The sequence below is a fragment of the Hermetia illucens genome, chromosome 1 (genome assembly GCF_905115235.1).
Source record: "Hermetia illucens chromosome 1, iHerIll2.2.curated.20191125, whole genome shotgun sequence".
NCBI lineage: Eukaryota > Metazoa > Arthropoda > Insecta > Diptera > Stratiomyidae > Hermetia > Hermetia illucens.
Genome location: NC_051849.1, coordinates 69,896,990 through 69,910,297, shown reverse-complemented (window position 1 = coordinate 69,910,297; position 13,308 = coordinate 69,896,990). Strand labels below are relative to the sequence as shown.

The window sequence follows — 13,308 nt, the reverse complement described above, 5'->3', positions numbered from 1 at the left end:
AAATGTATTGCTACATCCCGATTGTCGCAAACACTTCAGCCAATGACGCGGAGGTACTACACTACAGAGACATGGATCTTATGGATCACTACAGAGACATGGATCTATATATATATATGCCTGGCGCACCAGGTTTATCCTTACCTGAGTTGCAAACGCAGAGCTGCATGCGACCAGGCGCGTGTCATGGGTTACGGATAATGACATGACCCACCGGGTCAGCTACGAATATCGCAAGTTAATCTTGTAAATAAGTAGCCGCGGACAAGCAGAACGTTTCTCTTTGTGTTCGTCCTCCCTTACCGATTCTTCCCGTTCAGGGGGAGTAAACCTCCTTGACAAATCCGTAATTCGGGGTGAAGGGATCGACGCGCCTATCGGATGAATTGCAGTGACGTTACACTGTATTTCAGCGGCTCCCCTCCAAATACCTTCCCTACCTTTGGAGGTAACCATGGGGCATTGCAACATTGGGGCTCTGTTGCAGGGCTGACTGGTTCCCCATTACTCGTGGGAATAAAATTGGGGACTTTTGTTTAAATTCCTTAAATGGGACCCCAGGGACACGAAGACAATACCCAACACGGTTAAGGGTCGTTCACCAACATCAGAGCGGCTCTTCGCCCTTGGATGTTTTGGCGGTTATGCCGTCAACCACCAGGGACGGGAGACCTAGGCCTCGTATGGTTTGGACGAACCAACTCAACGAATTTATCGTCCGCGCCTATTACCGTGTCACGGATTTGGAACGGAATCCATCAGGGTACAGACATCGACTACATGACGCATTCATAACCCGATTTCCGGAGCTAAGTCATGTTCCGGAACAGAACGTCGTCAACCAGTACCGGGTGATCGTGAATAACAACCGAGTTGCCTTACCAACTAGGCAACAAATCTTTCAAGAGGTTTCACTTGAGCTCGGGCTGGAGTCATCAAATTACCGGACTAGTCAAAGGAGTAACACAAGTACTCCACCTGCAAGGCACTCCATGAATCCAGCAGTCAGGAGAAGTTTAGTAACTGGGGATGTCGACCCAATTTATAATGAGGCTTTGACCGCATTCCAGGTCGCATTCACAGAGTATGCTGAGATTCTCCCAGACGCTAGGCCAAAGATCCCAAAACTGAAGTTTACTTCGGCAACTACTAACATCATTGCTGCCGTTGACAGAATTTTGGCTGATCATTTGGCTAGCGAGATTACTGCTACAGAGGTTCACAGCCTGATCTACGTTGCAGCTGCCACGGTTATTCGTCCCCATAACCAACATCTTAGAGCGAATAACAGAGGTATGCGCAGAAGGACTTTACCGTTCTGGGTGTTTCGACTCAACAAAAGAGTCGAAAAGTTGAGAAAGGAGATTGGTCGTGTGACGCAAGCACTCCTTGGAAATCCATCACCAAGAGTGCACAGATGCGTTGCGAACATCATTGGAAACTATCATCTGTCCAATGATATGCCAATCGAAGAAATCCTCGAGGTGCTGAAGCAGAAACTTGCGGTATGCTCCAATCGCATCCGTAGGTATCAGAAAAGCTTTCAGCGAAGGACAGACAACACCTTGTTCTTCCAGAACCAACGGGGATTCTGCAAAAATCTCATCAGCTCAGATAGGGACAGTAACCTCGATCTGGATCAGGCAGAAGACTTCTGGAGAAGTGTTTGGAGCGAATCCAGCCGTTGCAATTTAGAAGCAGCGTGGCTCCCACACCTTATGCGTTCATGCGAGGCCCTCCCCGAAATGATCATGCCTGACGTAACCGAAGTCGACGTTGAAGCAGCCCTTGACAAGGCAGGTAACTGGAAGGCGCCAGGAGTTGACAAAATTCACAACTTCTGGCTGAAGCGGTTCAAGAGCACTCACAGGATATTGGCAAATCAATTTAATCAGATGATTGCCGATCCTGATTTAGTTCCACCATTTTTCACCAAGGGGATAACTTTCCTCATCCCCAAGGAACAGGGTGTCTCTTGCCCTTCAAAATGTCGACCAATTACTTGTCTTCCTACCATCTACAAGGTCTTCACTTCAGTTCTGTGCGCGAACATCTCAAAACATCTTGATGTTCATAAATTGATAGCTGAGGAGCAAAAGGGATGCGCAAAAGGCTCCCGAGGCTGCAAAGAACAGCTTATAATCGATACGGTAGCTATAAAGCAGGCTGTCCATCAAAAACGAAACATCTCGACAGCCTACATCGATTATAAATCAGCCTTTGACTCCATATCACATTCGTGGTTACTACAAGTGTTACGCTTGTATAAAATCAACCCGAATGTCGTTCTTCTACTGAGAGCAGTAATGAAGAATTGGAGCACGAAGCTATCGGTATCTTCGCAAACATTAGGAGAGATACCAATCAGGCGTGGCATTTTCCAAGGCGACTCTCTAAGCCCACTGTGGTTTTGTTTGGCTTTGAATCCGCTATCCCATCTTTTGCATGAAAGCAAATACGGGTTTCAAGTCAAGCATGGCATATTGTCGAAATGTACATTAAGCCATTTAATGTACATTGACGACATCAAATTGTATGCCAAAGAAGAGAACCAACTTCGCTCTTTGCTGGACAGCACCATCCAGTTCAGCAGGGATATCGGCATGCAGTTGGGTTTGGAGAAATGTCGCATAAAAACAATTGCTCGGGGAAAACACACCGACAACGAAGGATACAGCCAAAATAACATCCGAATTGAGGGCATGGATTCGGACGACGTCTACAAATACCTCGGCATATTGGAAGCAACAACACCTGCTGTGGCAATAATCAAATCTAAGTTGCTGGGGGAATTTGAACGGCGTCTGGATCTTGTCCTTAAAACTGAGCTGTACGGGAAAAACAAAATCATGGCAATCAACGCCTTCGCCATTCCCGTCCTTCTATACACTTTCGGTGTGATACAGTGGAGTAATACCGATTTAGAATCTGTCAATAGACGGGTAAGGGTAGTTCTTGCAAACAACAACATGCACAATAGAGCTGCCGAAAAATTGAGGATCACTATCCCACGTCATCAGGGAGGAAGGGAGGTACTTGATTTAAAAGCGTTGCACTACAATCAAGTGCATTCTCTTCGTGAGTTTTTCTATGAGAAACAATCCTCTAGCCAAATACATCAGGCTACCATCATGGCAGATAATAAATTATCTTCTTTGAACTTGAGAAGCAGAGAATGGGATCCCATGTCGAATGTTACTTCAGTCCAACAGAAGATCGACATGTGGAAAGAGAAACCCATTCACGGAGGTCATATAAAAAATTTGTTTTTGTCAGGCATTGACATCGAAGCCTCCAACAAATGGTTGACAAATGGTGTACTTTTCTATGAAACCGAAGCATTTCTAACTTCAATCCAGGATGCTTCGCTCCCAACAAAAAAATATAAACGGTACATTCTTCACGACTCCTCAATCACCAACTCCAGTTGTAGGTAATGCAACTGTGAAGAGGAGACCATCCAGCACATAACATCTGCGTGCAGGATGTTGAGCGGTACCGAGTACACCAATCGTCATAATTCCGTCTGCAAGATTCTCCATCAAAACCTTGCGTTGAAGTATAACTTGGTGGCAACCTACCATCCTTACTATAAGTATACTCCGCAGAGAATCTTGGAAAATGATCGGGTCAAACTACTGTGGGATCACACTATTGCCACCGACCACAGTGTTAATCATAACAGACCCGATCTAGTTCTGCTTCTGAAGGAAGAACGAGTGTGCTTTATAATCGATGTAGCCGTACCGTTGGACCGGAACACTGTTGAAAAACAGCACGAAAAAATCCGGAACTACGGCCCCTTGGCAGACGATATGAAGCAGACTTGGAGACTACAAAAGATCGAAGTAGTCCCAGTAGTAATTTCAGCGACGGGATTAGTCCCGCAGAACTTACATAAAGCGCTGAAAACGCTCGATCTTAGCGCTGGACTATACATGGAGATGCAAAAAGCGGTTATCCTTGCAACCTGTGCTATAGTCCGAAGAGTCCTGTCCGGTAACAATCTGACCTAATGGGTTTCAGTCTTGCTCCGCACTGTCTTCAATATAAGATCCATGTCTCTGTAGTGTAGAACCTCTGCGTCATTGGCTGAAGTGTTTGCGACAATCGGGATGTAGTAACCGACCGAGGGGCGACCAACCTAAGGATGGGCTGAAGGCAACATCCAAAGGCCCGCATCACAGCGATGATGCGTTTTAACGCAAAGCGTGTGTGACCATGCGAAAATATATTGTTACATCCCCGATTGTCGCAAACACTTTAAACCGTGACGCAGTGGTTATAATCTGCAGAGACATTGATTTTAAATTGAAGGAAGTACGAATCGAGACTGAAGCCCACTAAGCCAGACTATTACCGGGAGGATTACAGGACTCTTCGGACTATAACATAGATTGCAAGGGCAACCGCTTTTTGCATCTCAATGTATAGCCCGTTTTCGGCGCTTTATGTAAATTTTGCGGGACTAATCCTGTCGCTGAAATTACCACGGGGACTGCTTCGATCTTTTGTAGCCTCCAAAACTTTTTCCAGCTATTTTTTAACAGTGTTCCGGTCCAACGGCAAGGCTACATTGATTATGAAGCAAGCTCGTTTTTCCTTGAGAAGCAGAACTCGATCGGGTCTATTAACATTGTGGTCGGTGGCAACAGTGTGATCCCACGGTAGTTTGGCACGATAATTTTCCAAGATTCTCTGCGGAGTATAATTATGACAAGGATGGTAATTTGCCCCTAAGTTATACTCAACGCGAGGTTTTGATGGAGAATCTTGCAGACGGAGTTATGACGATTGGTGCACTCGCTCAACAGCCTGCACGCAGATGTTATGTGCTGGATGGTCTCCTCCACAGAATTGCATAACCTACAACCGGAGTTGGTAATTTAGGAGTCGTGAAGAATGTACCGTTTATAATTTTTTTTTGGGAGCGAAGTATCCTGAATTGAAGTTGGAAATGCTTCAGTCTCATAGAAAAGTACACCATTAGTCAACAATTTGTTGGAGGCAACGACAAATTTTTGATATGACCTCCGTGAATAGGTCTCTCTTTCCACATTCCTTCTGTTGGACTGAAGTAACATTCTATATGGGATAACATTTTCTGCTTCTCAAGTTCACAGGAGATATAGACAGGAAAATCCAATGGAACTGCAGTTGTATGTTGGCCGATTATTACAGATAACTTCCGCTGGTTTTTTGGATTTTCTGGGCGGTTTTCCTCCGATGACTGGTTTTAGTCAACCTAGCAATCATTACACAATACTGGAAAGTTTGGTGCAATTTCTACTATAGTTTTCTGGAGCAACATACTGCAGCTGCTGAGACTGAAAAATAAATTCCATAATAATACCCAGAAAAACCTTTATTATTTAAAATATATCCATTGGACATTTACTTTATTACATTTTCCCAAAATTTTTGATTTTTCAAATGAAACAATATTCAACAATGCAATCCTTTAAAATGACTTTCCAATTTTCATTATTTTAGATTTTCCATTATCCAATCTTTATGGGCTGTCACGTTGGTATAGATCCCTGGCCAATCTTCTAAACCGCACCCTCTCCCAGATGACACTATACCATCCAAATAATTGCATCCATAGATTTTGGTCAGAAGAGGACCTCCAGAATCCCCGTCACAAGTGTCCTCTTTGAATTTTCCACCTGCACAAATTTGGGTGTCCGTTATGTTTATTCTCACTTTCGAATATCTCTGTTTGCAGTCTTCGTGGTGATACCAGGGAATCTCTAATTTACTGCTTACATTGCTTCGCTTAGCTGCAAAGGATTTTTTGTTAGGGATAAGTAAGGACAAAAACCGAAGCGGAGATGAATAAAGTGAGACTCACCGTTAAGTGTTCGACCCCATCCGACTGCTATAAATTTATGCGTGGGAAGAAATTCCGGGTTTGGAGACTCTGGAGACCAACGCAAACATACCGGCCTAATATTGATCCGGTAGTTTGCAATCTCCCTAGAGAAGCGGATGAGTGCAATGTCATGAATTTTGGTTCTGTTATCATATCCTTCATGGATCAGAATTTTTTCGATGTCCATTTCTACGACTCCATTATTACAGGTTCCATTTGTACATACAGTTTTAGATAAGTTATGCTCACCTAAGCGAATTTTGTATCTGGAAAATTGAAACTGATTGGTTTTTTTATGCAGGTAAGATTCGGTAAGCGGGTAGTAAAGGGGGGGGGGGGGGGGGCGAGAGATTTAAAACGAAAGATTTTTTAATTATATTTCAATCCGATTACTTACAATTTTCCAGATATTTTTAGTATATTTCCTGTGACGCAATGAGCCGCTGTTAGAATATGTCGTTTATTAATTAGTGTACCGGCACATGGAAAGTTACTGATCTCGCTTGAATTCACGTAATGCAAAATTGCAAGTGATGGAAACTCTCCATATTTACTTCGCTTTCCATTATATACTTCGAAGTTGCGACTTTGGGCGCAACAAACTGATGTGACAGGTAAAACTTCATCCCAATTGGTAGGTTCTTCAGATTTTTTGGAACGACTATTTTCGCTATTCCTATTATTCGGTAAACAACTTGTCGCCGAGAGCAGTTGTAAAACTATAATCAGCCAGAATGACAAATTCATTTTAATTTACCTAAAATTTTAAATAGGGATTATCTGTAGCGCAATCTCTCATTTTAGGACAAAATGTTAAGACTAGAAGCAAGTCCAGCTGTTTTATGAATTTTAAGAAAACTGTTTCTTAGCACCAAACTTTGAAGTGACGGAATTTTTAGCGAAAAGTTACCCTGCCCTCAATCTGCACACTTTTCCAGGACTGTAGGCAAGACCGCCGTCAGCAAAGCACCAAATATTATATACAAATGGATAACTCAGGTTTCAAGGTTTAATGTCAGTTGAACCTTACTAGCCCGCACAAGAGGAACTTCCCTGTTACACTGTACCAAATTGCAATTTCTCTGTTACAATGTACCAAATAAGATAATACAAAAGGGTGGGACAACGAACTGCAAACATATGTATGTATACACTAACTCCGCCTGTGAAGAGCTGAGACCTTAATTATTTTATAATACATCGTTTGAGGAGATCGGATCCATGTATGTAACCGGTTCGAATGGAAACCTTTTAATTGCACAAATATAGTTGAAAATGTTTTTATTGGTGGTGCCATTTAAGTTTTATAAGGTAAATTTTATTCACATCCGAATTTGAATCCTAACTGAGTTGGAGAAGATTTCACTGATTTGTTGTTAATTTGTTAATTTTAAACTTTCATATATAAACATACGAATACGAGTTGGTTCACCAATGCAGTAAATCAATTCTGGTCTGCTTTGATTGTTATACACGTCTTCTATAATTATTCGCTTGATATTGCCAGAGGGCAAGCCGAGAACCATTGGGCAGTTCGGATCGGAGTTTTGTATTTTTATGTGGGGAGATAAAAATTCAGTTGTGATTATTACTCATCATTTATCATTCATGGCCGAGAGTTACGCATTTATTGACTGGTTCCTTATCGACCACGCACCGATAAAGCGAGGAGCGGAACTCATGCGCAATGCAGTGAATATTTGATTTACAATGAGTCAACGTGTTAGTAAGGAATGAGATTTCAGCCCAAAATTTTGAGCCCTAAATTTCATAGACAATACAAATAATAGATGAAACGTGGTGATTTTTAAGGTTTTGTTTGCAAAACAAACCTTATTAAAATCGGTTCAATGCCTGTCTGTCTGTCTTTTTTTTTCACGTTGGTAGGTGGAAAGGTTCAAAAACTACCGCTGATACGGTTATGTGAGACTTTTACTCACTAAAACCACCTCCTTCTCCTTCGCTTACTCCGCGGGACTGCCAATCCGGTATTACATCGCGGGACCGGATCAGTTATGAACTGCGGCTTCTGTCGTTATTTTAACTTTCCTCCGAAGCTCCTACCTCCTCAGCAGATTGTGGATCTCCTTCATTAATTTTTCCACCGCCTTCCAAGATGTTTCAGAGGCTAGCATGTGGTCCACGATATTCTCGGGTATCAACCGTGCCTCGGCGTCAATTTCCGCCTCCGCTCTGTGTGCGGCGAGCCGCGGGCAGTTAAAAACAACCTGCTCCACATCTTCCGGAATCATCACGCATGTCGGGCAATACGGGGAGTCGTCACGCCTGAAGCGATAAAGGTATGCACGGTACCCTCCTTGTCCGCTTAGGAATTGAGTTAGGTGGCAACTAACATCATCGTGCCTTCGCTTGATCCATTTAGAGACATCTGGGATGATCCTGTGTGTCCAGCGGCCTTTAGGTGAATCATCCCATATTTTTTGCTATCCCAAAATAGATTCACTTTGTGCCAATTGCCGACGATTGGTGTAGGACTCGCCGATTGCATATGATGGATCACAGAGGCGTCGACCCTCGTTCGCCAAGATGTCGATGGGAATCATGCCTGCTATCACACAAGCTTTTTCATCTGAAGTTGTACGGTAAGCGCATGACATTTGCAATGCACTCAATCGGTATGGGGCTGCCATTTTGCTTCTTTTTGCTTCCACTTTCCACAGCAAGAAGGAGCTAAAAACACCCGAGGTCCCGGACCACCTATATTTAGTAAGATTCTCGCCAACAATGTAGCTACTCCGGAAGCCTTGGTTGTTAAATTTTCAAGATGGGACTTGAATTTCAGTCTTTGGTCAACCATGACTCCTGGGTATTTAAGCGTCGGCTACGACTATATGATGTGTTCACCAATCCTGATCTTTATCGATGTCTGCTTCCTTCGCTTGGCAATCAAGACTACCTCGGTTTTATGCTCCGCGAGTGTCAGACCAGCTTCCTCTAACCAAGACCTGATTCCAAAAATTGCCTCGTTTGTAAGTACCTCGGTCTCATCAATGTCTTGTACCATGAGTCTGTTTGTCCGTCTGTTTGCCTGTCCATCTGTCTGTCTTTTTTTTGAGGAGGTGGAAATCTTCAAAAGACACTGGCCTGGACACGCCAGCGTGTGGGATTCTTGCCCACTAAAACCACCCTCGACTCCAACCAAGCCCCGTGGAACCACCGTACGGTATTACATCACGGGGCGGAGTCAGCTCATTTTAGCTTGGTCCCCTTTCGTCTCTGCGCGGCGTACGTAACCGCGCTTTTCTAGTCTCCTCTGCCTTTTTCAGTTTGCTCTGGATAGATACGACCATGAAGTTTATCGCATCCCAGTCTTGCTGACATGCTAACATTCTTCGCACCAGATTCTCTGGTACGAGCACCTCTCCTAGAGTCTCCTCTATGTTCTTCCTTTCTTCCACAAACCTTGCACAGTGGAAGAATACATGCTCTGGGTCCTCTGGCACTCCATGGCAGTTTGGACAATCGGGTCCTGTGTTTCCACCGACTCTTTCCCGAGCGTTCTCAACGCTCTTGCCATCTATCCGTCTGTCTGTCTGTCTTGTTTTTTCATCGTTGGAAGGTGGAAAGGTTCAAAACTTACTGCTGGCTCCTGCCATGCAGTTATGTGAGACTCCTACTCACTAAAACCACCTCCTTCTTCTTCCACTCTCCCCACGGGACTGCTATAAGCATTGCATCGCAAGGCAGGATCAGCTTTTAACTGCGGCGCATTATTGTTCGCTCCCTTTCTTGCTTTCTTGGCAGTTCTTCATGCCTTAGCTGTGGATGAATCATTTTCAGCTCAATTACCACTTGATTCCAAGCCTCCGTTGATTCGAACATAAACTCCGCTATATTTCCAGGTGTTAAGCGCCTGTCTGCGATCGCCTCCAGCCTAGTTCAGTGTGCTGTAAATCTTGGGCACTCAAATACAACATGCTCCGCATTCTCAGCCACGTTACCACATCTTGGACAGCATGGTAACTCGTCGTGTCCAAATCGATATAGATAAGCCCGATAACCTCCATGTCTACTTAAAAACTATGCTAGCTCGTAGCTTAGTTCCCCGTGGCTCCTTTCAATCCATCTTCGAATGGGTGGAATGATACGGGAGGTCCAACGGCCAGTTTGTACCTCGTTCCATCTGTTTTGCCATTTTGCGATGGATTCCCGCCGTGCTAGTTGCCGTCGAAGTACAATAGACTCCCCGATTGCATACATTTGGTCATAGGGACGCCGACCTTCATCCGTGAAGATGTCTATGGGGATTGTCCCTGCCAGTACATATGCTGCTTCTCCTGATGTCGTTCGATAAGCACTGCATACCCGGAGTGAACTTAGTCGATACCCCATTCCTAGTTTTCCAGAACGGTTGCCCAAACTGGAGCTGTCTGTCTATCTGTCTGTCTGTCACACGCACTTTTCTCAGAAACGTCTATACGGATTGACACGAAATCTGGTGAGAAGGTGGGACTTGTAGACCCCCAGACATGCAGTGATTGATATCCGTTTACGTTGAGATTTACATTTACATACATGTAAAAGGGGGGGGTACAATTTTTTTCACCAAATATAGTCATGTAGGGTACCAAATGAAAGCTCTTAATTAATACTTAGTTTTGAGATTTGTTAAAAAGCCGGGGAGTGGGAGGGGTGGAAAGTGATGATTTCTTGAACGGACCTATTCTCAGAAATTATATAGCCGAAAAATCTGAAAAAAAAACATGGATCTGCCTTTATATAGTGCCCAGGCCTCAAAATACTCTCCATATCCATATCTATTCAAATTAAGTAAATAATAGTATATTACCATATTTTTGGGTAAATTGAGTAAAACCCCCTTTAAGTTTATCAAGTTGGTAGTAGTATAAAATATAATATGAAGCATATTATCTCCAAGTTTGATCCAAATCATATTATTAGTAACAAGGTTACAGTAGCTCAAAAACGTCTTTACCGTGTAAATTTACAACCCGAAGTACTAAATCTGACATGCTAAATACTAGGCTTTGAATACAAAGAGTTTTGACTCTCTTTCATTTCACCTGATATTCCAATATCTTTAAATTTTAAGCTAGCTTTGAAAATTACAAATAGATCTCTTATGACACTCCAAACGACCATATTTTGAGAAAACAGATCTAATATCTATCGCATATGTGGCGAGTGCCCTCTCAAGTTTAACACATGTTTAAAGGACCCATACGGAAAAGGAGATATCAACTATAGAAGTATCATGTTATTATGTACCATCTACAAGCTCCCCTCAGACACCGCCTTGTCATGTTGGGGTAGCATGTAGTAGTTTACTACTACACTAAAGGTGTCCAAAACACATGAAAATGGAAGCAATGGATTGTAACTCTCCAAGTTATCACTTAGAGAGTGACAAGCTTCGAATCCACCCACGACTTTGAGAAATCAGGTCGCGGCCGGGCACGGATTTAGGAGGCCTCGCCAGATTCATGTACCTGACGAAGAGATCTGCGGAAAACACGCTCTCCACTTCAGTGGAAAGCTTGCATCCGACGCGGTTCGTCAGAAGGGAGAGTTCAGCAACTCCCTTAATGAGAGGAACTGGAAACCGGACTACAGCTGGTGGCACTGTTGTCCTATTCTTCCAGAAAGCTGAAGAGTAGGGCTCGGCAAAAGGAGAGGGTATTGCTTTCTAAATATTGCCTTTCAGAACCTCCTCTTCCGCCTTTAGCAGGAAAAGCGGAAAAAGGAAACCTGGGGTTATGGGGGCAACTGGTGTAACATATGAAAGCAGATCGATGCAGTCCAGACGTCGTGAACCGGGGAAGGCTCCTAGCTGATGATAGCGGAAGGCACTGCGAAAGAGGGCGAAGTTTCTTGGGGCACCAAGTGTGGCGACATCAACAGAAACAGGACGTAAGAAAGCGGAACTTTCGGCGGAAAGTAAGGACAAGCTGGTAACCCCAGTGAAACCCACACTGGACGCAGCATACTCTTCAGTTTTTACATTAGACTATACTTACGTCTACAAACATAAAGGTTAGTCGAATTAACCTACAGTATGCTAAGTCTCTAGCTATCTACCATATATTTCTAGTGCAAGAGTCATGGGCTCGATCTAAGAAAATCTGATTAATAAAGGGGATTATGATCTTCTTTAATGATAGTTCCTCGAGACATAGAGACTGCGTCTTAATACCAAAACAGTTAAAAGCAGTTATGTTGAGACAATTTTGCTTCCAGGTACCAGTTGGGGCCAACTTACAATACCAGATTAATGGCAAGGGGGGAAACGTCATCGTTGCCTCTAATTATTTACCCTATGATTCTTTATCTTCTTCATTAACACAATTAAGGGAACTGTTAGTGTATGCAGAATCAAGTGACCCTGAACTCTTAATAGGTTGTGATGCAGTAGCAAATGCAATTCAAGAAGACAGAAGAAGATCGCAAACGTAAGGTACGCTCCTAGAAAGTGAAGCTCCCTAGGTGACTAAAGACCTTTTTCGCAATAGAAGATCAGTTGCGAACTCTGAATCGTACGTTTTTCGAGTTTAGAGGCTTATACTATTTCCTGAGGTCAGTTCCACTCAGGAAATCAACGAAACGACTCCTTAATTAGGCCTGTAAAAGCAATAAGAATGAAAACTGGTTAAATTTTTGGAACTTACAGCGTTAATATAAGATTTTCGCAAAACATTCGGAACGACATTCCTTTAGAGCATACTATGAGAAACTCTAAGGACAGAAAGTTTAACGAACCTCAGAATTGAACCTGTAAAGACCCTCTTAGAAGTACACCACCTGGAAGAACAGGTGACAGAAGTGAGAACACTTTGAATACTTCAAAGTCCTTGGTATGGATGGCATCTATCCAGCGATGTTAACAGAGGGTATAGAGCACTTAGAGCAACTTCTAAGAAATATTTTTCAAGAATGTCTTACTCTGGGCTACGTACTGTCCTCTTGGCAGAAGGTTAAGTTCGTCTTCAAACCTAAGTCTGGGAAAGATGACTATTGAAATCCGAAAACTTTAGACAAATCAGTTAACATCATTTTCGCTGAAATGTCTGGAGAAACTGGTTGTTCGTCACATTCGCGAAAGCGCTAAGGTCTAACTCACTAAATGAGAACCAAGACGTTTACCAGCGTGGAAAGTCCTGTGAATCCACTCTTCACTCTTTGGTTTCAACGATAGAGAACCTAATATTGTAGGGCGAGTACGCGATGGGGCTGTTCGTGGACATTGAAAGAGGGTTTGAATGTGCGCCTTTTCAAAAGCTCTGTGATACTGATGATGGAGAGCAATGTGTTGATGAAACTCTAATTAAGTGGATCTATGCTATGCTAATGCAGAGATTGCTATCTGCTGAAGTGGGTGTTGGCCCAAGGAGTTGTGCTATCGCCACTTCTGTGGAGTATTTTAATCGACTGACTATTATGCGAGCTACAAAATC

The 13,308-nt window shown here is 43.3% G+C and overlaps 1 protein-coding gene across 1 annotated transcript in view; it reads right to left on the bottom strand.

The window, feature by feature from the left end:
- LOC119651852 (serine protease 7-like) overlaps window positions 1-7,223 on the bottom strand; it is a 28,493-nt gene extending 21,270 nt beyond the window's left edge. The window contains exons 1-3 of the mRNA XM_038055691.1: window positions 6,273-7,223; window positions 5,855-6,141; window positions 5,491-5,783 (exon numbers count right to left, since the gene is read on the bottom strand). Of these exons, the coding sequence (XP_037911619.1) occupies window positions 5,491-5,783; window positions 5,855-6,141; window positions 6,273-6,622 (930 nt within the window). The 5' untranslated portion in view covers window positions 6,623-7,223. The remainder of the gene's footprint in view (window positions 1-5,490; window positions 5,784-5,854; window positions 6,142-6,272) is intronic.
- Window positions 7,224-13,308: the final 6,085 nt, after the last annotated feature.